General features: G+C 38.8%; 1 protein-coding gene across 2 annotated transcripts in view; it reads right to left on the bottom strand.

The window, feature by feature from the left end:
- AMMECR1 (AMMECR nuclear protein 1) overlaps window positions 1–22,120 on the bottom strand; it is a 124,474-nt gene extending 102,354 nt beyond the window's left edge. Inside the window, exon 1 of one of the 2 annotated variants that reach the window (XM_034950030.3) lies at window positions 21,062–22,120. In XM_034950030.3, coding sequence (XP_034805921.1) covers window positions 21,062–21,534 — 473 coding nt within the window. In that variant the 5' untranslated portion in view covers window positions 21,535–22,120. The remainder of the gene's footprint in view (window positions 1–21,061) is intronic. The other variant, XM_008975538.5, reaches the window with a different exon arrangement.
- Window positions 22,121–22,958: the final 838 nt, after the last annotated feature.

Raw genomic sequence — 22,958 nt, forward strand, 5'->3', positions numbered from 1 at the left:
CATTATGTGTGCATTGGTATACTACATGGTGTCCCACAGGTCTCTTAGGCTTTGCTACCCTTTTTCTTTTTTTCCACATATGATAATCTCAGTTAACCTATCTTCAAGTTTCTTGATTCTTCTGTCAGCTCAAATCCGTTGATGAACCCTTTTAATAATTTTTTTAATTTCATCTATTGTAATTTCCAACTCCAGATTTTCTATTTGGTTCTTTATAACGTCTCTCTTTCTCTGTTGATATTTGCTATTTGGTGAGACATCATTCTCTTACTTTCCTTTAATTCTTTAGCCACAGTTTCGTTCCATTTTTTGAACAGGTTTACAATAACAGATTTAAAGTTTCATCTAGTAAGCACATCTAGGCTTCCTCAGTGACAGTTTTTATTGACTGCTTACCTCCCTGAATTAAGTGCCATAGTTTACTGTTGGTTTTAATTTTTTTTAGTTGAAAACTAGACATTTTAAACAATATAAAGTGGAAAGTTTGGAAATCAGATCTCTTCTCCCCTAAAGTTTATTGTTATTGTTTGTTTAGTGACTTTCCCGGACTAGTTCTGTAAAGCCTATATTCCCTGTCATGTGTGTCCATTGAAGTATCTGTTCAGCTACCTAGTGGTCAGCTAATGACCGACATATTTTCTAAAATGTTTTGAACCAAGAGATCTTTCATCCTTTGCCAAAAAGCCCTGTGTTGGGTATGCCTTCAATGCTCTGAGTTTACAATTCTGCCTTAGCCTTCACTTCCTGCTTGCACAGGGTCTAAAAGTCAGCCACCTCAGGCAGATACAGTATTAAACAATTGCTGCTGCTTGTTTTCAACAAATGTCCTGAGGATAGGGCTTTTCCACTGAGTCAGATCAAATAAAGACAAGCCTCGTGAATGGGGCCTTCCCAAGGAGCTACCACACAGGTCAATAGTGACAATTATCTGGGGATAAGATTTGAGGAGCTTGCAACTCTCCAGTAGCTGCAGGTTTTCACAGCTACCATGGATGCAAGGTTACTAGTTTCCAGAGATATTTTGGATCTGGGGAAAGGTTGATTGGATTAGGGCAAGTTAAAATACAACAAATCTAACTTTTTTTTTTAACCAAAAATCAGCTATTTTATTGAATAAACACTCCTCAGGTTGTTGGAAGCTTTTGGTTAATTTTTAGAATTCTGAAAAACTTGTTTTTAACAATTGTTGCCAGACATTGCTTTTATAGAGGAGTAGATTTTCTGAAGTCCTTACTCCAATATTCCAGAAATACCCTCTTTACTTGAGTTTGAAAATCATTCTGGTATTGGTGTCTTCCTAAAAGGCATCAGCTCTTAAAATTGCCCAACAAAATATGTGGAATCCCTGGTGATATGTACACATAAGCTGCTAGGTAAAGTTCATAAACATCTATAAAATTAGAAGAGAGAAAATATGATCAGCTTTGATTTATATTCTACTTTACCTTTGGTGACTACAGGGAAACAAATGTATTTTTAATAACAGATGCAATAAAAAAGCATTTATTGTTATAAACGTTTGGCTGTATTTCAAGTATTTTTAAAATACTGCTTTATTTTTTTAAAGATTCACATACTTTAATTTTAAATAAAAGAACATGAGAGACTATAAATGATCCTAGTCATGGTAGGACTGACTGCACAGCATCTAGTTCAATACCTGAAGTCATAACTAAACAGAAGGAAGCTTATTAAGGTCTCAATGCATTTCTTTGATCAAATGAGAAAATGGTCATTATAAGATCTAAGTCTTATAAGGAATCAAACATTTTTAAAATGCATTTCATTAGAACACTTACTATTTTATATCATACAATTGATTATTCATTATAATGATGCCAAAGCAAATTACAAGTTATGAGAAACTTTTACAACAATAGTAGCATTACCCTAATACTAGATTAGGAGATGTTAAACCTATTACAAGTGGTTTCCCATTTAGAGAGGTCTGGGGATCCTGAATGAGTTTAGTTGCAGGTATGATATGAAAACAACCTTATACCTTTGTGTGTGGTTGGTGGGGGAGAAAGAGAGAAGAGTAAGCGAAAAGAAAGAACACATAATACTTTCCATATAACTGCCCTGTCTCTCTTAATGTAGCACCTACAATTGTATATGAGACTCTGGGTTTAGGAGTCAGGCTGCAAGAGGAAAAATACTGATAGTCAATCACAATGAATAAAACACTGTAAGAGTGATTACAAAGTCATTAAGACCTCTTCTTGGAAAATCAACTTAAACAGAGCAGATAATATAGAGGAAATCACTCATGAAAATCAACAACAGTAGTCTCAATGATATTTATGATGCTATCAATTATGTGGAGTTCAATGTTCTATACATATTTTAAAAAACAGCATGAGCATACTATAAACATATATAACACAATACGTTTTAATTACTATGGATCTTCAGACTCCATGGACATACAATCCGCAATTTCAGGAATTTATAAGCAAACATTAAGGTCCTTAATTAATTTTCATTTAATTATTTTATTTACATTTTATTGTATTTCATTTAATTGAGAAATTAATTTGAAGAATTTGAATCTTGTGTACTTTAAAGTTAATATGTGTGAATGAATTGCTAAGTTAGTAATTATCCTATCATTTCACTAGGCTTGGATGTTTTCTTTGCATTATAAACTATGCAGTAACTCAAAAAGTGATACAAAATTTTGGTTTTGAAAAAAAATTAAGCAAATTTCTAGTGTTGGTGATTAACATAAGGAAATATTTTAGTGTTGGTTCTTAGACAAAAGATACTAATTTTGGATAAGTTAAAGTTTAACGTGTTAAATTCAGCTTTGACTCAGATCTATGAGATAAACAGGTCTGCCGTAAAACATTTCATGAGGGAAACTGCATGATAAATAGTATTTGTGCTTTCAATGATAACTTATAATCCCTTGGCTCAGGCTTCTTCAAATCTGTTTCTCTTCCTCTAAATTACATTAATGTGAGAAAAGACACATCAAGCATTTTCAAAACAAGAAAGGTATTCCCTTTTAAAAATATTTAATTGAAAAGTAAAGATTTTATAGATCAAGGTGTACAACATAATTTGTTATATGTATACACACTGTGTATTATCACAATCAAATTATCACACCCATCACCACCCATGCTCTATATAAGATCCTAAGAACTTGTTCATCTTATAATTGAAAGTTTGTATCCCTGCTCAGTATCTCCCAATTTCCCTCACCCCTCAGACCTTGGCAACCACCATACAACTGTTTCTATGAGTTTAACTTTTTTAGACTTCACATAAAAAGTGAGATCATACAGTATTTGTCTTTCTATGTTTGGCTTATTTCACTTAGCATAATGTTTTCCAGGTTCACTCATGTTTTGCAAATGGCAGGATTCCCTTCTTTTATGGCTGATTAATATTCCATTGTGTATATTTCTTTATCCACTTTCTGTCAATGGACACTTAGGTTGTTATCTTGGCTACTGTGAATAATGCTGCAATGAACATGGGGGCACAGATATCTCTTCAATATACTATTTTCTTCCTTTGGATATATACCCAGAAGTGAGATTGCTGGATTGATCATATAGTAGTTCTATTTCCAATTTTCTGAGGAACCTCTATACTGTTTTCCATAATGGCTATGCCAATTTACATTCCAACCAACAGTGTACAAAGGTTCCCTTTTGTCCATATCCTTGCCAACACCTGTGTTCTCTTGTCTTTTTGATAACAGTCATCCTTAACAGGTGTGAGGTGATAGCTTATTGTGGTTTTGACTTGCATTTCCCTGATGATTAGTGATGTTGAGCACCTTTTCCTGTACCTATTAGCTATCTGCATGTCTTTTTTGGAGAAATGTCAATTCAGGTGTAAAGGTATTCCTTTTGTTCACCAAAGGTAGGATATTCAAAGTGTGAAAATAACACAATGGTCAATTAGTGAGTATACTGTGGAAATCGGTTTTCTATTACAGTTATCTCTTATCTGTGACATGCCCATTTGTTTCTAACATAGGATTGTCATTGGTCCACAATCACTGAATCAACAGATCATTAGATTGGACTTCTCAAACTTTTCAACTGACGTACACCATAGGCAAAATAAATTAAAGGTGTGAAATGAGTAGGAATTGAGAGTTGCCGTAAGTGGCCCATCACAAATGGCAAATTTCATAATGCTTTATTTTTGTGAATTTTACATTCTACACTATAACATACCTATATTTGTTTCAATATCAAATTTATGCTCTCAGTTTTAATTCTGGAAAACTGACATTCGAAGAAGAGACATCATGTTTACCCTGTGGCTTCATTTATCCTCTAGCACACCACCACATAGCTATAGTTTCCAATATGTTTAGATAAATGCTTCTTTCTTTCCTAATATGTCTAATATTCTCATACTTTCTTTTATTTAGCCATGATTTCCTTCAGTTCTTTGAAGAGGTTTACAACAACTGATTTAAAGTTTCATCTAGTAAGCACATCTAGGCTTCCTCAGTGACAGTTCTTATTGATTGCTTACGTCCCTGAATTAAGTGCCATAGTTTACTGTTGGTTGTATTTTAATTTTTTTGTTGAAAACTAGACATTTTAAACAATATAAAGTGGAAAGTTTGGAAATCAGATCACTTCTCCCCTAAGGTTTGTTGTTACTGTTTGTTTAGTGACTTTCCTGGACTAGTTCTGTAAAGCCTATATTCCCTGTCATGTGTGTCCATTGAAGTATCTGTTCAGCTACCTAGTGGTCAGCTAATGATCGACATATTTTCTAAAATGTTTTGAACCAAGAGATCTTTCATCCTTTGCCAAAGGGCCCTGTGTTGGGTATGCCTTCAATGCTCTGAGTTTACAATTCTGCCATAGCCTTCACTTCCTGCTTGCACAGGGTCTAAAAGTCAGCCACCTCAGGCAGATACAGTGCTAAACAATTGCTGCTGCTTGTTTTCAACAAATGTCCTGAGGATAGGGCTTTTCCACTGAGTCAGATCAAATAAAGACAAGCCTGGTGAATGGGGCCTTCCCAAGGAGCTGCCAGACAGGTCAAATAGTGACAAATATCTGGGGATAAGATATTTGAGGAGCTTGCAGGGGGTCTTAATCTAGAGTCCATTAGGAGGTCCTAGTCTAGAGTCCAAGGATAGATTTCAGGGGTGTTGTGAAGCCGACTTGTACTTTCCCAGCCAATGTTAGTTGAAACTCCTTGAATATTCTTAAGAAGCTGGCACTATAGGAAGCTTCTATGGAAACCTGATGAAAGATATGAAACTTCTAATCGGAAAAATGCACTTATACAAATCTTTGCATGAAATTTCATTATGTCTGCCAACCCCCTAAAATCCATTCTTAGACACTAAATCAAAAATCCATGACTTTAAACATATTAGAAAAAAATTTTATTTAAACATTTTGAAACCTACAATTTAAAACAAAACAGTAGAAAAAGAAGAAAGAAATAGTGCCAAATAATTTTTCAAGCATTCCAATCTTCCATGGGAATGGAATCATAGAGTAAAAGATAAGCCTGTGCCATACTTCACTGAAAACCATAAACACAGTCCTACCATCTTGAATACAGCTACATATAACCAGGTCAGTCTCTAACTAACAAATAATATCAAATAAATCCACAATGATCTTATGGTTTCAGTTATATGCATAAGAGAAAAAGATACCTACTTTCAGGTAAAGCACAGGAGGAAGGGGTACAATGGGACATCTCATTTATTCTCTGCTTTAAAATCACCCTGGAAAAAATTCTAGAAACTTTTTAGATTTGTACTGCCCTGATTCCAAAATTCACCCAGTTAGACAGTGTTTATACACTGCTGTAGACACTCAAATCCAATGATTGAAAAAAAACTTGGAAGTCATAAATTTACACCTCCCCATTTCCATCATTCTACCACCTCCCAAAAATGGAAAACCAGCAGGACCAGTAAAGAACTTTGCTAGTGATAAACATTGCTAGAATTTACACAGTAAAAATTCTATAATGAAGGTGCTACCAAGCTTTCAAATATTCAAGATTACTGCTCTTGAAAATGGCAAAGCTCCAGAGAGAAACTATGTTGAAGAAGGGGTAAGAGGAGAATTTTCCTAGGCCAGGCGCGGTGACTCACGACTGTAATCCCAGCACTTTGGGAGGCCGAAGTGGGTGGATCACCTGAGGTCAAGAGTTCAAGACCAGCCTGTCCAACATGGTGAAACCCCATCTCTACTAAAAATACAAAAATTAGCCAGGCGTGGTAGCAGTCACCTGTAATCCCCAGCTACTTGGGAGGCTGAGGCAGGAGAATTGCTTGAACCCAGAAGGCAGAGGTTGCAGTGAGCCGAGATCACGCCATTGCACTCCAGTCTAGGCGACAGAGCAAGACTTGGTCTCCAAAAAAATAAATAAACAAATCAAAAAACAAAAAAAAAGAGAGAGAGAGATTGACTGATTTTCCTAAATTTATACTTCACATTTGGGGTGGGAGAGATTGAAGTAAAAAGTGTTTAAATATAACAATTCTGAGAAAATGAATGGACCTGAGGCCGTGCTGGACTGGTACAAACTATTTAAATTAGTTAAGAGTTAATGAAGGGTTATTATGAGATGGTGAATATAACTTAATGAAAGTGAAAGAAACCTTAAAGACTAAAGCACTCCTCTTCTGTAAGAACTTATCTGAATTTCTCTAGACTGAGCGGAAATAAACAGAAGCAAAGGTTCTATGTGTAGCCCAATGGAGACAGGAATCAGGGCCCGTTAGACCTACATCCATTTTTTTCACTTTAAAATGGGTTTGCTTGTTCTCTTGCCACAATCAAAACAGAAAAGCCCTGACCTTTTCCCCCAGTTGTGCTCTACACTATGGAGGTGCCTGCCTATTTGAGATGCACGTTGTTTGAAGTCTGTGAAAAATGAAGTTGAAATCTAAATAGTTCAACCCTGTATAAACAAAATTGCCTCCCACTCCCCTGATGAGGGCATCCACCTTTGTTAAGAAAGATTTACGGATATTAAAAGTGATCAGGAACCTCTGTGTGGTCTGTACTGAAAACCACTGGATTCCATTTGGCCTCCTATCCCATTATGTGGCAGGAGTCTATGATTATTACATAGGGTCAACATCTACCTCTTCAACAACTTTTATTCAAAAATATTGTACTACCACTATTTTAACATCTGGTATTTTTTCTCCTCACTCTAATAGTATATAATTCAAATTTCAGATTCGACTATGATAGGAGGGAGAGTTCATTTACTTATAGACATAAACTGACTACATAGAGAACACTGTTAGTGAGCATTATGCTAGTGTTGTTTTCTGTTTCCTGAGTATACTGATACAATGCTCATGCTTTACAATCTGCCAGAGATTAGTCCCATATTTGGAAAATAATTTTCTTATATTCTAAAACATATTCTGGGAATAACAGAAGGGAGTTACTAAAATAGAATTTTACAGTGATCACTGAAAAAGAATTTTAAGTTCTAAACTTATGTCTTAAAGACACATCTTCAGCTAAAATACTGAGAATTTTGCTTGTTTTTTTCTTCAAAGCATAATCATTCCTCAACATAAACTAAAAATATGCTGCTCATTGTAATTCAGGAAACTATTTTAGAATTTTGTTTCTAAATAACAGTATAAAACCTTTACAATTTTGCTTATATAGATTGTTTCTTAAGAGTTGTAGCATTCTTAAAGCTCATGTGAAGAACCATAAGGAACATTCCCATTAGCCTAATCTATGTTTAAACTAATTTCATAAAGAAGACTGTCATCATTCACAATCTTCCTAAAATTATTATAATCCCTAGTACCTAAATTATCTCAGTTAAATTTGCAATATCCCAGTAAAATTTCTTCATTAACTTTAGGAGGAAAGAAAGTGACCAAACCATTTAATTGTATCATAATTACAGTATTTTTAAACTACATAACTTTGTAGCTAGACAATTTTTCTAACTTCATCTTTGAGACACTGAAGTTCAGAAGAAAAAAGATCACTGAACATAGAAGGCACTCAGGCAGTGTGACATAACCAATGTTAATCTAACTGACTTAAGCTGAATGCGTACTGAAGAATGAAAGCACTTTGTCTACAGAGCAGACTCCTGCTTGTGTTATTTCCTAGTCTCTTGTCAAGGCTTCATGACATTCACAACATTAAAGGTGCCGGTGAGACATAATTAAACGGACAAAGAGAAATTTTACCAAGAAAGAGGCCACTCACAGGCCATTAAAATTTTAAAATTGTCAACTGTTAGACCTTCATTTCCCAATGCTTGTTATAGCTAGTCTCCTTACAGGTCCCCTTTCTTGCTAGGTTCTCCCCCACTTCAACCTACTTTTGATTGGTACCCACTGACCACTGTATAATGCTCATCCTGACCTATGTCTAAGATGTTTCTCTGCCTAGACTGCTTTTTCCATCTATGAAAGTTCTACCTAGCCTAAATCCTATTTTGTCTGTAAAGCCCTCCTGTACAATCTTAGCCCACATTAGTCTACCCAAACAATGAGTCCTACAGACATCACTGTCTCCATCACTCATTTAGCTGTTGAATCATATGTGACTTCATTATTTGTTTCATGAATCTTGTCTTTTCAGTATGACTGCAAGCTTTTTAAGGACATGAAGCATGGTTTATGCCTATTTTATAGATTTCTCACCCATACTCATAAAGGGGTCTAGCATAGTGTTCTACCCAGAACAGCTGTATTACTTGTTGAAATGAAATATTAGAACCAGTCATAATATTAAGAGCAGTACTTGCATAGAATAAGAGATAGGTATTGATGTCAAACACAGTCTTAAGATAATACTGGCAAAAAAGACTTGAGACTTCAACAAATATTCATTTTAAAAGTCTGCAAGCAAAGGGATAATCATAGTAAAAATTCTACTTTCTTGTTTAGAACTGCAAAGCCACCTCTAAATGGAACAAGTTAGATACTGCTCCAAAACCCAAATTGATGCATTACAATTCAGTGATATTATTTTTAAAACGTCTACACCCCAGCTAATGATAGAGAGCCTCATACTGGTTGTACAGAAAACAGGGCAAACAAACAACTTTCAAGACCTGCAACTTGATCATATCTATTATTTCACAGATGCCACTGCCACACTTAGATGTAAGTTTTTCATTAGAAACAAGTGTGTATACTCTAAGAAGCAATTTCAAGAAGTGCTTAACTGAAATGGTTATATAGTCTATATATACACATATAGACTTAAAGGCCTTACTTATAATATCCCATTATGCAATTTATCTTCCAATTTTCCATCTCTCTAGAAAACACATTTCCTCAGAAACCCCATCTCTACTGAAAATTAAAAAAAAAATCAGCTGGGCATGGTGGCACACACCTGTAATCACAGCAACTCGGGAGGCTGAGACAGGAGAATCACTTGAACCCGTGAGGTGGAGCTTTCACTGAGCCAAGATCACACCACTGCACTCCAGCCTGGGTGACAGAGCAAGACTCCATCTCAAAAAAGTAAAAAATTGGGCGAGGCACGGTGGCTCACGCCTGTAATCCCAGCACTTTGGGAGGCCGAGGCGGGCGGATCACGAGGTCAGGAGATCGAGACCATCCTGGCTAACACGGTGAAACCCCGTCTCTACTAAAAACAAACAAAAAAAGAAATTAGCTGGGCTTGGTGGCGGGCACCTGTGGTCCCAGCTACTCGGGAGGCTGAGGCAGGAGAATGGTGTGAACCCGGAGGCAGAGCTTGCAGTGAGCCAAGATCACGCCACTGCACTCCAGCCTGGCCAACAGAGCAAGACTCCGTCTCAAAAAATAAAATAAAATAAAAAATAAAAAAAATTAAAAAGTTACTTTTGATTTTAATGCCTTTAGTTTATTCATAATTTTCAATAGGTTTGGAAAAATAAATACCTCGAAGCCTAAATTAGGCTCTCTTGTAAAAAGGAGCTATGCACCTCTAGTACTTTTATTTTTTTTATTTTTTATTTTTGAGACGGAGTTTCAGTCTTGTTGCCTAGGCTGGAGTGCAATGGCGTGATCTCAGCTCACAGCAACCTTCGACTCCTGGGTTCAAGCGATTCTCCTACCTCAGCCTCCGGAGTAGCTGGGATTACAGGCATGCACCACCACACCCAGCTAATTTTGTATTTTTAGTAGAGACGGGGTTTCTCCATATTGGTCAGGCCAGTCTCAAACTCCCTACCTCAGGTGATCCGCCCGCCTTGGCTTCCCAAAGTGCTGGGATCACAGGCGTGAGCCACCGCGCCTGGCCCCTCTAGTAAGTTTATAAGGTTAATTTGTGAAGGATTCCCAAAATTCCTAGAAGAAATGAGTTGCTTTAGGTAAAGCCACTATTATGTGCCTTTAAAAATTAAGCTAAGCATAGTGCTTATAGTTAACATTACTATACACTTAAACATTTACTAACAGGGTAAAATCTCATCTTTTTTACCACCATAAAAAATAAGTGGCTGGGCACGGTGGCTCACACTTGTAAGCCCAGCACTTCAGTAGGCAGAGGCGGGCAGATCACCTGAGGTCAGGTGTTCAAGACCAGCCTGGCAAACATGGTGAAACCCCGTCTCTACAAAAATACAAAAATACAAAAATTAGCTGGGCATGATGGCAGGTGCCTGTAATTCCAGCTACTTGGGAGGCTGAGGCGGGAGAAATCACTTGAACCCGGGAGGCGGAGGTTGCAGTGAGCCGAAATCATACCATTGCACTCTAGCCTGGGTGATGGAGCAAGATTCTGTCTCCAAAAAAAAAAAAAAAAAGTAAACTACCATCAGCCTACATGTATATGATAAAAGATAAACTGATAAACAAAAAATGGCTGACACTCCAGTTATCTGTGAGAATGTAATTTACAAATTAAATTGACCATAGTAGGTCCTTCTAAGATAAAGTACAAAAGAGATAGGTATGTACCTTTGTATGACTGTATTCTGCAGCCAGTCAGAAATTATACCTGGGTCTATCATTTAATAGTGCCTGTTCCATAATCTTTGTTATAGATAATAACTGTGAGCAAACTATATGAAACAAACTTCACACATCTAAGTAGAGGCTATTAATATAAATATACAGGCCTAAAAAGAAGATATGTCTGAATACCTGAGGATTTATAGCTATGTGCATAGACAAGTCAAGAAAAATAAGTAAGGATAATTACAGGAGAGTGGCTACATTTATGCTGTTTTGGGTAAAGCTACTTGTCCCATAGCTTCCAGAGTTATGTAGAGGCCTCATTCTGAAGACATTGTACAAATGGTTTTCAATATGGTCTCTTAGAAGTATTAAAAGGACCCATAGCAGCTCCTCATATTATGAAACTTCATGATATGCATTTGCTTCTGCTAGAAACTTTTTCTTTTTTTTTTCTTGAGACATGGTCTGACTCTGTCGCCCAGGCTGGAGTGCAGTGGTGTGATCACGGCTCACTGCACCCTCGACCTCCTGGGTTCAAGCAATCCTCCTGCCTCAGCCTCCCAAGTAGCTGGGACTACAGGCGCATGCCATCATGCTCAGCCAAGTTTTTCAAATATATAATTTGTAGAGATGGGGGTCTCACTATGTTGTCTAGGCTGGTCTAGAACTCCTGGGTTCAAGCAATCCTCCTGCCTCAGCCTCTCAAAGTGTTGGGATTACAGGCGTGAGCCATGGCACCTAGCCAGAATAATTATTTTTTAACAAGAATGCTGTGGCCATTGATTCTAAAGGAGGGACATCTAAGTTTTTATGACGTAAAACATAAAAAGCACTCCTGCTCCAGATCAGGTGCTCAATCTCCCTTTTCTGCCCTGAATCCATGCTTCACTTAACTTGAATACAATTCATTTTACTCCCTCCCTGATTCCTGTATGCCCTCTGTCCCTGCCTCGAACCACATGTGACTCTCTTTCTCCACACAGCCAATGCCTACAATGTGGGAGAGTCAATTCCCACAAAAATTGCCAGACAGGACAATAGTTGGAGGAGTTTGTGGAGTAAAGTATACCACAAACCACATATCACCCACCTCATTAGTGTCGGAAAAATAGAATATTATTCCTTTTTGTTCTTGTGAGGGTTTTTTGAATGGACAAGTAGAAGAGTGTGGGGGTAGATGGATCTGTGAACTCAACAAAAAATTTTTAACTACTGACTTTCTCTGTACCTACTCCTAACATCAAAGAGCTATTCCACAAAATCAAGTACCCAGCCAAGCTAGTGGCAAGTTTTTTATTGGCTTGTTTTGTTTTAATGCAAAAGAAGCTGTGGCAAGTTTTTTTTTTTAATTTGTTTTTGTCATTATCATAGGGAAACTCATGAATTGTGTTGAGAACACATGAATTGTGTTGAGAACACCTACTCTAACATGGAAAAAAGGCAAAGACTTCATGAGATTCTTCTTTATTGAATAAATCACCAATGCCATCTTCTACTTACCATATAAAAAAGGAGGTAAAAAAGCACCCGTCAATCTAAACACTTCACTTTTGTTCAAAATCAGCACAAAGTGTTTGCCTTGCTACAATGAATTATGTACTGAGGCCCAAGTTTTACCAGCTATATAATTTATTTGCACCCCAAACCACCTAAACCTAACCGTGTGGTTGCTAGGCTACTATAAGCGATAATGATATCACAGAAAAGAAATACACTAATGTAACTAGTACATAAGCATTTATTTGAGGCAAATACAGTGCTGTGGGACCCCTAGGCTAACAGCATCAAAACCAATTTTTCAGAGACTTCATTCCATAGGAATTACTCAAAGATCCACTAACACCTGAAGCAAAGCAGAGAATCTGTTACCACCTTGCAGCAATCCAAGATCTCACTAGAAAATATGTTACTAAAGTTGTATGTAATATGCTTACAGATCACAGTGAAAGTATATGGAATGGCAAGGTGAACTATATAGGCTCTTAATTCAATCTCACTACTTTCTATTACTAGAGAACTGGTCAGCATCTTCTGGCAGGATACTGCATAAAACAGTCAACTGTGCTCTCCCGGCACTGCATGTGGCTTTGGGTAACAATGTGGATTATCTGTAAAATGAAACAGATAGGGAAAAGGCAAGAATCATCAAGACTATCACAGACTTTATTGAAAAAAACTAGTATTAGTAGGTCTTTACTCAAGCAGAACTTTTCACTTTTGCCCATCCACTGAAGATCGCAAAGATCCTAAAGCAATATGGCTGATCCCATCAGTTCATAACATCCATCCTTCATCATTGAGCAAGGCCACAAAACAGATCCAGCTTGATTCAATCTATTTTACTTTCTAAGCTTTAGGACACACAACCTAGAATCTTGTACCAAAGGCACTTCTAGTCCTTCAAAAATTTCCCTTTAGTTCTGAAATTATGAATTCCTGAGATGGCCTGCCACGAGGCTTTATCTTGCTCAAGGCTGTGCTATGATATACACATAAGGAAATAAAAGGATCACTGCCTGCTTTACAAATTGATAAGCCTGAAGACTAAGAAAATGTAAAAACCTACATTAAAGAAACCCAAAATTCTGCCAGGTATTTTTACTAGCAGTACAAAGCTGAAAACTATCACTGATATCTACTTATCTGAGCCATTCAAAGTCACAAAGTAGGGGAGTGATCCCAAGGGGCCAACTAAAACATCACAATAGCTCTGTTGCTGCTCTGTGGTTCTGGTAATTCAAAAAGAAATAACATTTGATAACTGCCAACACTTGGAACTACACATAGTAAGAAATCTGATTTCACCTGCCCAACCATTTGTTTCTTCCCATATTCCCCCCATGTTTTTTAATGGCACCACCATCCTCATGGTTCCCCAGGCTTATGAACTCTGAATCATGTTCAAAGCCTCTCTTCTTTTACTTCTGCCAAGCAACCAGAATTTGTTTTTTTTTTTTTCCTGCAGTGCCTCTCTATGCACATGTAGTCACCTAATCACAGGTCCTCATCCAAAAGCTATTCCAGCTATCTTTATATTTGATACAAATTCTATAAACCGATGTGTCCTCTCATCCTTTCTCCCAAATTAGATACAGCTGGGAATAGGTGAAGAGGGAAAGGGGAGGAGAGTTCTTATGCCTGTGATCAAATTTCATAGCCATTTCAACAGAGCTGTTTAACAAACTTTTTCTGAGCACAAGAATAGCTAGGCACAGAGCCAAGAAAAGAAGAGGCAATGATGGAAGCCAAAAACAGGTGAGCTACAATCTTTCCACTCCTACACAAAACCTGGCCCTAGAGTATGAACCCTTGCATATGCTGATAACTTCTTCCAATTCTCAATTTTGCAACATTCCTATATTCACAAACTCTGCCCCTGGGGTGGCTTTCCCACTTTCCAATGCCAGTTTTCCTACTGCCCTCATAACCTTAAGCCTAGTTAGTCTCCCCTATCTTGAGACTCTTCTCCCAATTCATCTGATACTCTAGAGGACTCTTCTGCAAATCCTGTTCTCTTCCGAATACAAGAAACTATAAGCAGATACAAGATCTCTTATCCAGCCTCCCCAGAGGATTCTCAACACAAAGGCTACTTTTAATTTCCTTGAAGTTTTATGATCTTAGAGACCAGAGCAAGGGGAGTGATATGAAGAATGCTGAGAGTGCAAGTTGCTGACTGAAGACAGCTGCTGGGAATCCCCAAGTACTGTGGCAAGGGGTGTGGTGGTGACAGCAACGGGTTTAAGAACAACCAAGTAAGACTTCAAGATCTACTGGTCAAACAGACTCTACCAATAATTTCTGTACCTCCTCCATTTCAAAACTTGGTTCCAGTTATTCCCTCCCTATAGCCTTCTCCCTGACCACTCCTTTATTCCATGTCATTTCCATGTGTATGCATTTTATGTGTATTTTATTAATCTACAATCATGTATATATTGCTTTGTAAGTATTTCAAGCAACTTTGATAATGGTATCATATCTTGAACAGGACTATAAGCTCTGTGAGGATAGGACTATTCCTTCTATTTTTCTGGTTTCCAACCATGAAACTCAGGATAATGTATATTTTTTACAAAAACAGGGTTTTTTTTTTCCAATGACATATAATTTCCACTCAGCTATTCAACACTAACATTTTTAACTTTGAGCAAGTTTCAATGTCTGAAACATTAAGAGCTGTAGAAAATACACCCACACTTGATACAAAAGATGCCACTTATAGTTGGACTGAACATAAAATATGCTCCACCCAACCAACTATACTATTACACTGTACTTCTTCCTTTGGGTTATTTTCTTTATACTACATAAGCTGTGGGTCATTTTTGCTCTTAGCAACACCAACTACAGAAGCTAAACTCTAAATAAGCTTACTGTTGGGAATCTACTCTTTCCACCTACACAACCACTGGTTTCCCACACTGTCTCCAGTGTCCTGTGAGCAACTGCCCAATTACTGATTGTGGAAAGACAGCTTACACATTGAGGGTCCATTCTTGGCAGATGCTGGGTTTTACTGCTGGTCCTCACTTACTTAGCTTAATTGATTCAGAACAGTATCAAAAAGAGACATTATTACACAAGTTTGAAAAAGAGACTATTTAACAAAATTTAAATGTAAAAGCCCTGGTCATTGTGCTGCTTTATAAGAGCCAAGCATGTGTGACATCGAGAGTACATAATAATGCCTATTGAAATCAGGAAAACTTGGGAACTGACTAATCTCATTACACAAGTTTTAGTGTTTCACACATAAATTCTCAAAAAGTAAAACTGTCTATAAATAGGAAATGCAATTCACTTCAAAAATATAATCCACTACAGCTAAAGGTTTTAGTATTTATAACACAAATTTGGTTTCAAAAAGCATACAGTTTTTAAAAAGACAACAACACACATGTTAGCATGTGCCTGAGAAATACATACTTAGAAAAACAACTCATGCATGGGTTAACAGACCATTTTTTACTTTTTCAGTAGTGGTCTTTCTTCCCATTGGACTGAGAGATTTCAGCAGAGATTCCTACTTGGCTGCCACCCGCTAACTGAAACCTGAGTATAGCACAAACATAATTCATAAGCAAGAAAAATTATGGGCTAAATTATCACTCCCTTTGGCCATATGGGGGAGAAAGCAAAATAAGCATTTTCTTTTTAACTAAATATACCTTGTCCCACATACACCTTTATGCATGGATATAAAAACAATTTTGTGATTTATATTTCTCCATCCTTCTAGCTCAGTCACTGATGGCTTTTACAGAACAACTGACAACTGGGGACATGCCTGCCTTCTTTTCTATCCGTAAGATACGACATCAGATTGTCTTCCAATGGGAATCAACATTGTTAAAAAAAAAAACCATATTATACCTTCAAAATGACTCAATTGTTCAGACAGTGTTTTGCTTTTATAAGAAAAACTATACATTATGACCAGAGAATGCAAGTTAGTACCGTTATGTTAGTGTGGATAAGGAAATCTGTCATGGCCTCATGGCATCATCTGCGATAGACAGATACATCTTCTGGCTATTCTGGTCAATCTTCATCAGAAAACATATAACAGAAATATAATGGCTTATATTTAAAATACAAATTTAATATCATTTTAACCTGAGCAGCACTATCAAATCATCTTTTTGATAATGCAATAGGATTGCCACAGTTCTGTTGAAACAAAATGCCTACTCCCCAACACAACCCAATTCCTCCCAAGCACACTGAAAAACAGCAACTTGACTACGGTGGCAAGACGAGAAAGAGTTAACTGTTCAAACACCTCTTCAGAGTCTCAAAATCTGCATATGCGGGAGTGGATTTTTTTAAAATACATTTTATTAATTGCAATTTAAAACCACACTTACTGATGTACTTTAATAATAAAGAATCTTCTACGTGCTATGGTCTATACAAAATGTAGTATTACGTTAACTTCAAAGGTGGTAGGATGATTAAAATAAAAAGTTCAAGTAACGTGACACGCATCAGCATTAAAGATATAAGACTGAACAATCCCAGTGCCTTAGCAGAATCCTTTCATATTTTTGTTACAGAGGGAGAGTCTTAAAATGAAATCCAGCAACCATAGGCATAAGTAAAAGCTTTTAAAATCTTTTCACAATACTTTAGTGAAAGAATCATAAGAGCATTTTATGGGAACAAAGGGGGCTTTACTTATTAAAATCAATATAATTCACCTTAAGGTATCATATTTGTAATGCTTTTAACTCCTAAAATGTATCCCTTACATTTAACAATTTCTGAAAAAGGACCTAAAATCATACCACAGGTTTCCAACAGTCACTCTCACCCCTCAACTAAAACCATCCCAAGAACCTCAGACTCTTACACTCTCGGCAGCACTCAATCTCCTGGGTGCTAGGTTAGAATGAACATGCTAAAGCATAGTGACACAGAAGCAGGAAGTTTTATACTGAAAACTGGCCTTGAAAATTGCCATTCCATTACAGTCGCTCAAGTACTTATTCAGGTCCTCAATTCTCTCTCCAGAGGTTCTCAACGTGTGGCCCTGGGAACTGTAGCATCAGCATCACCAGGGAACTTGTTAGAAATGCACATTCACAGTCCCACCCCACACCAACTGAATCAGAAACTCCGGGAATGGGGCCCAGCAATTTGTGTTTTAACAAGCACTATAGATTATGATGTACTCCAAAGTTTGAGAACCAGTCCTTCTCAAACTTTAATGTGCATAAGAATCACCTGAGGAGCTTGTTAAACTGCAGACTCTAATTCAGCAGGTCTGAGGCGGGGCCTGAGAGCCTATATTTGTAATGATTTCCCAGGTGATGTCTTCTGCAGACCACAATGCAAGAGTTTCTCAAATCGGTTGTTTACTGAAATTTAGGGTGCTCATAAAATTCAGATTCCAAGGCACTACCCTAGCCCAAATTATCCAAATCTCAAGAGAAAGATTCAGTAGACTATAACCAGTGGTTCGCCACCTTGGCTGCACATTAAACTCACCTGGTGAGCTTTTACTAATCCTGATTCCCAGGCCCCATCCAAGACCCCATTCAAGTCCAATTAAATTAGAATCTCTGGAGTTGGGGCTCAGGCATCCATATTTTTAATAACTTCCCAGTGATTCCAATGTGCAGCCAAAGTTAAGAATGACTGCTCTGGAGTCTAACTAGCTCAACACCTGGCACAGTGGATCCCTTTATAGTAGCAAACAGGTTCCTATAAAATAGCTATCTGGGCTCCCTACATAAATCCAAGAGTGCTGATTTTGAATATCAAAATGCAGTAAAGTTAAGTTTTCCTCATGTCTTTAACCAGACTTCTGTGCACAAACTTGCCTGTACAATGCTTTCCGCAATTGGGTAGGTAATCAAAAAATGGGGGCAACAGTGAAGAATTTGTATCCATACAGCTTGTTCATATATTGACATCCCCTCAATACTGAGTGGAAGGATAACTAACTGATGGATCTACAGCTTCTAAACCCATAAAACGAGGATTTCACCAGTTACAGACATTCTGAGAGAAAAGTCCTGGGAAAGGATGAAAAGAGTGTGCGTTTACGTATGAGAAGTTAAAACTGTCAAAAGCACAACATCTGGTGGGCAGAGACATGACCTGAAACACACTGCTCAAGACATGATAATAACTATGAGAAAAAAAAAACCCAATATGTCTGTTTATGTCTTATGGCACTTAGGATAAAGCAACACTAATAAGTACACAATGCTGTTAAATATGTAAAACAGAAAGACAAATGTGTGGTAGTTACTAAGGCACTGTTGAAATGCTTAGTTATGTCCCTCCCATAATCAGGAAGTTTTCCTGAATTTTCCACAGTACACCTCAAAAATGAGTTGAAGATAAATGGAAATAAGACAGTCCATTTTCCACTTAAGTGAACTTTCATTCTCCACTTGGTCATGTTTAGTGTCTACTCTACATTAGTTGTTTTATAGAATACACGACACATTCAAGGTCTGCTAGATGATAATAGTTATTATTCTTCCACCACCGTTTCAACATATCCACAGTGGTCAAAGTGTGTCCTATCATCTGCTTAATTCCATGAAAAAGAAATCCAGGGGCTGGGGTGTTTGAATAGAATAATATCTAAATACGTGTGCAAAGTGGCTGTTAAAATGATATTTTCAAAAGCATTTTCTGTATGAACTGGTCAAGCTCACTTTCCTTTTAAAATTCTTGTTATAGTCATTGAGTTAACCCAAACTCACTGTAAAATGTGTGAAAATAGCACCTCCTGAAAGTGTGTTCTCATCTGCTTTGGAGCAATGGAGCGTGAATACTAAAGCAGCCTTTGCCAAACTCATGTAACAGCTCAAGAACTAAACAGGAGTGAATTTTTGCAGTCCCATGACTTTGCAGAGCCAACCTAAGTATCATCCCAGGACTAGCTTTAATACATCACAGACATCCAAGAGAAGGCATAAAAGTCACAAATAAGTGACTCAAGCTAATAAATATTTCATAGATTTATTTTACATGGCAGTCTTTTCAAAATGAATTTTACTTCTTAACCAAAAAAATGAATTGGCTAAATAAAGGTGTGGACTTAGGATTTAAGCTTCTAGAATTAACACTATGAAATTTATAAAGATATTTATTTGACAAAGTGTTCTCCTGGATGCTCTTTCATGCACTTCTCATAAACCAATGCCCAAAGATTAACCAAGTCTAAAAGAAAATGCACAGACCACAGAAGAGTCATACAAAATTAAAGACATTTAAAGAATGAAAGCCAAAGAAAACAAACAGTACAAATGCACAATTTCCAGGACACTTTATTGTAATTTCCACTTTACATATTAATTTTTTAGTCTAGGCAGAAATGTTTATACTTATACAATAGTAGTCCAATCCTCTAATCTCACAAAATGAAAAGGAGCAGTTTTAAAAGAACATCAATTCAGGTATTTATGATATGGGGGACAAGGGGCACTTGTCTTAGCTGGAAAAGGGGCTGATGCCTTTCAGTACAAGTTTCACTGAAATTTTTTCTGTATTATTTTTCTTGTTGATGCTAAGTACTCAAATAAAAGCAATTGCACTTTTTCTCATTCTGCCCTCTCTTGGTCTTTACATTCTGTCTAGCATTTAACGCAAAAAGTCAGTTTACATTCAGTTTACACATTAAAAAAAAAAAAAACCATATGCCCCATCTCCCACACATCCAAATGGACAGGGATTAGAATTAACCTGGCTTTTAGCTGTAACAGTGCTATTTTAAAATTTTTCAACCACACACTTGAAGGGTAAAATAATTTAAGATACAAAACCAAAGGAAACCATAACAATTCCTACACATTTACTATTTAACTGTTCTCAAATCATCAAGTATAACATGGATTTCTTAAAAAGTGAAATCGACACAAAAGCGAATGCACGCTTAATGTACAAACTGACAGTGGCTCTGTGGGGACAGTTCTCTTTGAATGAGCTATTATCCAGACGGTGGAATGAAAAAAAAAAAAAAGGTCTCACTCTTCAAATGTGAGGAAGCCGGCAGTGCGCTCGCTACACGAGAAACACATTTTAATGGGTGTATTTGGATAAAAATAAGTAGTAAGGGAAAAATGTGTTTTAAGAAACCTCCCCCCTTCCCAGGGCACAAGAAAACCCAGAGGAGAAGATGGGTAACCTCACAAGCTCCAGAGCTAAGTTCCATCACTAACAGAAGTTGGATAGTTGCTATTTTTCACCCTGCAATGGGATAGTAGTTCTCCATGTGCAAGATACGCGGGGCGGGAATACTGGCGGGGCTTTCACTTGGGGTAATGGAAACCAAAGTGAGGAGAGGTCAACACCTTGAGTAACCCAGATCTCCAAAACCGGGGCAGGGTGAGGGGTGGTGGGGGTGGTGAAGAAGACAAGTAAAGGAGTCAAAACTCCTCGAAGTCATCGCAAAGAGAAAGCTAACACCTCTAGGAGCCAAGGGCCATCCCTTGCAGCAGCACCCTGCTCCAAGTGTGGGGTGCCTGCCTCGGAGGGCAAAAAGCGCAGGGTGCCCTTAGTTCAGTTGAGTAGCTCCGGGGACCCGGACAGCGAGAGGGCAGGGGCATCCGCCGGCCGGGAGGCGGACTCGCACTTTGCCTCAACTCTGAGCCCCATCCCGAGCGCAAGGGAGAGGGCGGCGGAGGGCACGGTACTCACTAGGGCTCGTTGGTGAATCGGGGGGTCCGGGGCTGCTGGTATCCATACAGGTGACAGTAGAGCACATCGAAGCAAAAGCAGCACATCTCTGCTGACACCACCATCTTCCGGGAGCCCGGCGATGAGGACGAGGCGGCGGACGATGAGGAGGGTGAGGAAGAGGTGGCGGCGGCCGGGGTAGAAAGTAGGGTCCCCACTCCGCAGCTCGGAGGTGGCGACAGGGCGATCCCCCCGCCGCCGCCGCCGCAGCCCTGGGGGGGAGAGAGGGTACAGCCGCTGCCGCTACCTCCTCCGGTTAGACCTCCCAGCCCGTTGAGCCGCGTACCGGCGCCTCCTAGTCCCAGCTCCCCAGCTCGGCACTGGCTCTCTCCGCTGCAGTGGGAGGAGGAAGAGGCGCCACCACCGCCACCTGAGCCAGAGGGGGGCGAACTGGACAGTTTCTGCTTCTTCACCCCGCAGCAACCCGCCGCCATCTTGGAACAGTCTCCCCCACGCAGCGTTTCCGACCCATAAGTGAGGCGAGCTGGTGGCGGGGGCGAGCACGCTGCGGCTCAGGCCGCCGGGGGCGCGCCAGAGGCTGGCGGGGCGCGCGCGCGCCGCTCCCGGCCCCGTCTGCCTAGCCACGCGGCTGCCCCGCGCGCGCCCCCGCCTCGGTGCGCGCTCCTCGCTTTCGCGGCTGGGCGCCTCGCGCCTGTCCCGCCCGACTCGTGCCTCTTCTGAGCGGGAGCCGCAGCCCCAGCCCCAGCCCCAATCTCAATCTCTCCGGCCGGCAGAGGATGGAAGACAGGAAGCCGATTAGAAAGGAAGGTGAAGGAAACAAGAGTCAGACAGCGGAAAGTGGGAGCAAAGGGAGAAGGTGGGCACGCCCGGGAAGGAAGGAGGGAAAGGGAAACTAGTGGGGGTAGGGGGGAAGAAAGGAGAAAGTCCGAAGTAAGCATCCAGGTCCCAAAGCACAGCTCAGTAACCCCCCGCCGCAAACAGTATTAATGACACTTAAGCCCAGTTACGTGGAACCTGAGCCACCCGGCCTCAAATACACGGGTTTCTGAACTGTTGGAGTGTGAGCGAGCAGGTGCCCAGAGCTCCATACCTGAGACCGCCCCTGTAAAGTGTGTACAAAGCAATCGAGGAAATGGCCACGCTGCTGTCTTTTTAATTCCAGCCTAAGCACACACCAGGGTACTCTTTCCTTTCCTTATGGAGAAATATTCAAGTCCGACTGAATCTATGTATCTTGTACTTGTTCCCTCAACTTACCCTCCTTGCCCCGTGTAAACATTTAAAAGCCAAAAATAAAGTCCTAACTAATACTTCACTGGTTCAAAGATACTAATTGTGCTTTGGGACTTGCAGTGGTGGACTTTTCTGGTTTTGGTTTTTATTTCTTGGCTTGGGTACAAAGCAATTAGGAATATTATCTGTAGTGCTCAGATCTTAGAGATAAATAGGGAAGGTAATGTACTTAGTCACAAATTGAAAGATTTTGTTCAAGTATATAATTAGCTCTTAATATTCATTTTTAAAATTTCTCAATTAAATGCTTGGATGGATGAGGAGACATATGAGTCAGTCCCTTTCTGGGTGCCTAAGTGCAGCTTAATAATAAAAATAATGACAATAATCAAATGTTAAAATTCGTAGAAATGAACGTGATAGAAATAGAAAGCGTAAGTTATTTGCATTGTATCTACACCATACTAAAACATCTAGATAAAGTCAGGTATCTGCATATTTAAAAACTGCAGATTGATTTTTGTCACCTTTTTTCTACATGCATGGGATCTTGCAGATAGCTGGGGGCTGTTCATTCCACTCAGGGAATAAAAACAAAACAATTTATTCATTCAGTAATATTGAGCCTCTGCACCATACTATGTGCACAACACTATACTTCTGT

The sequence above is a fragment of the Pan paniscus genome, chromosome X, assembly GCF_029289425.2.
Source record: "Pan paniscus chromosome X, NHGRI_mPanPan1-v2.0_pri, whole genome shotgun sequence".
Classification (NCBI taxonomy): Eukaryota; Metazoa; Chordata; class Mammalia; order Primates; family Hominidae; genus Pan; species Pan paniscus.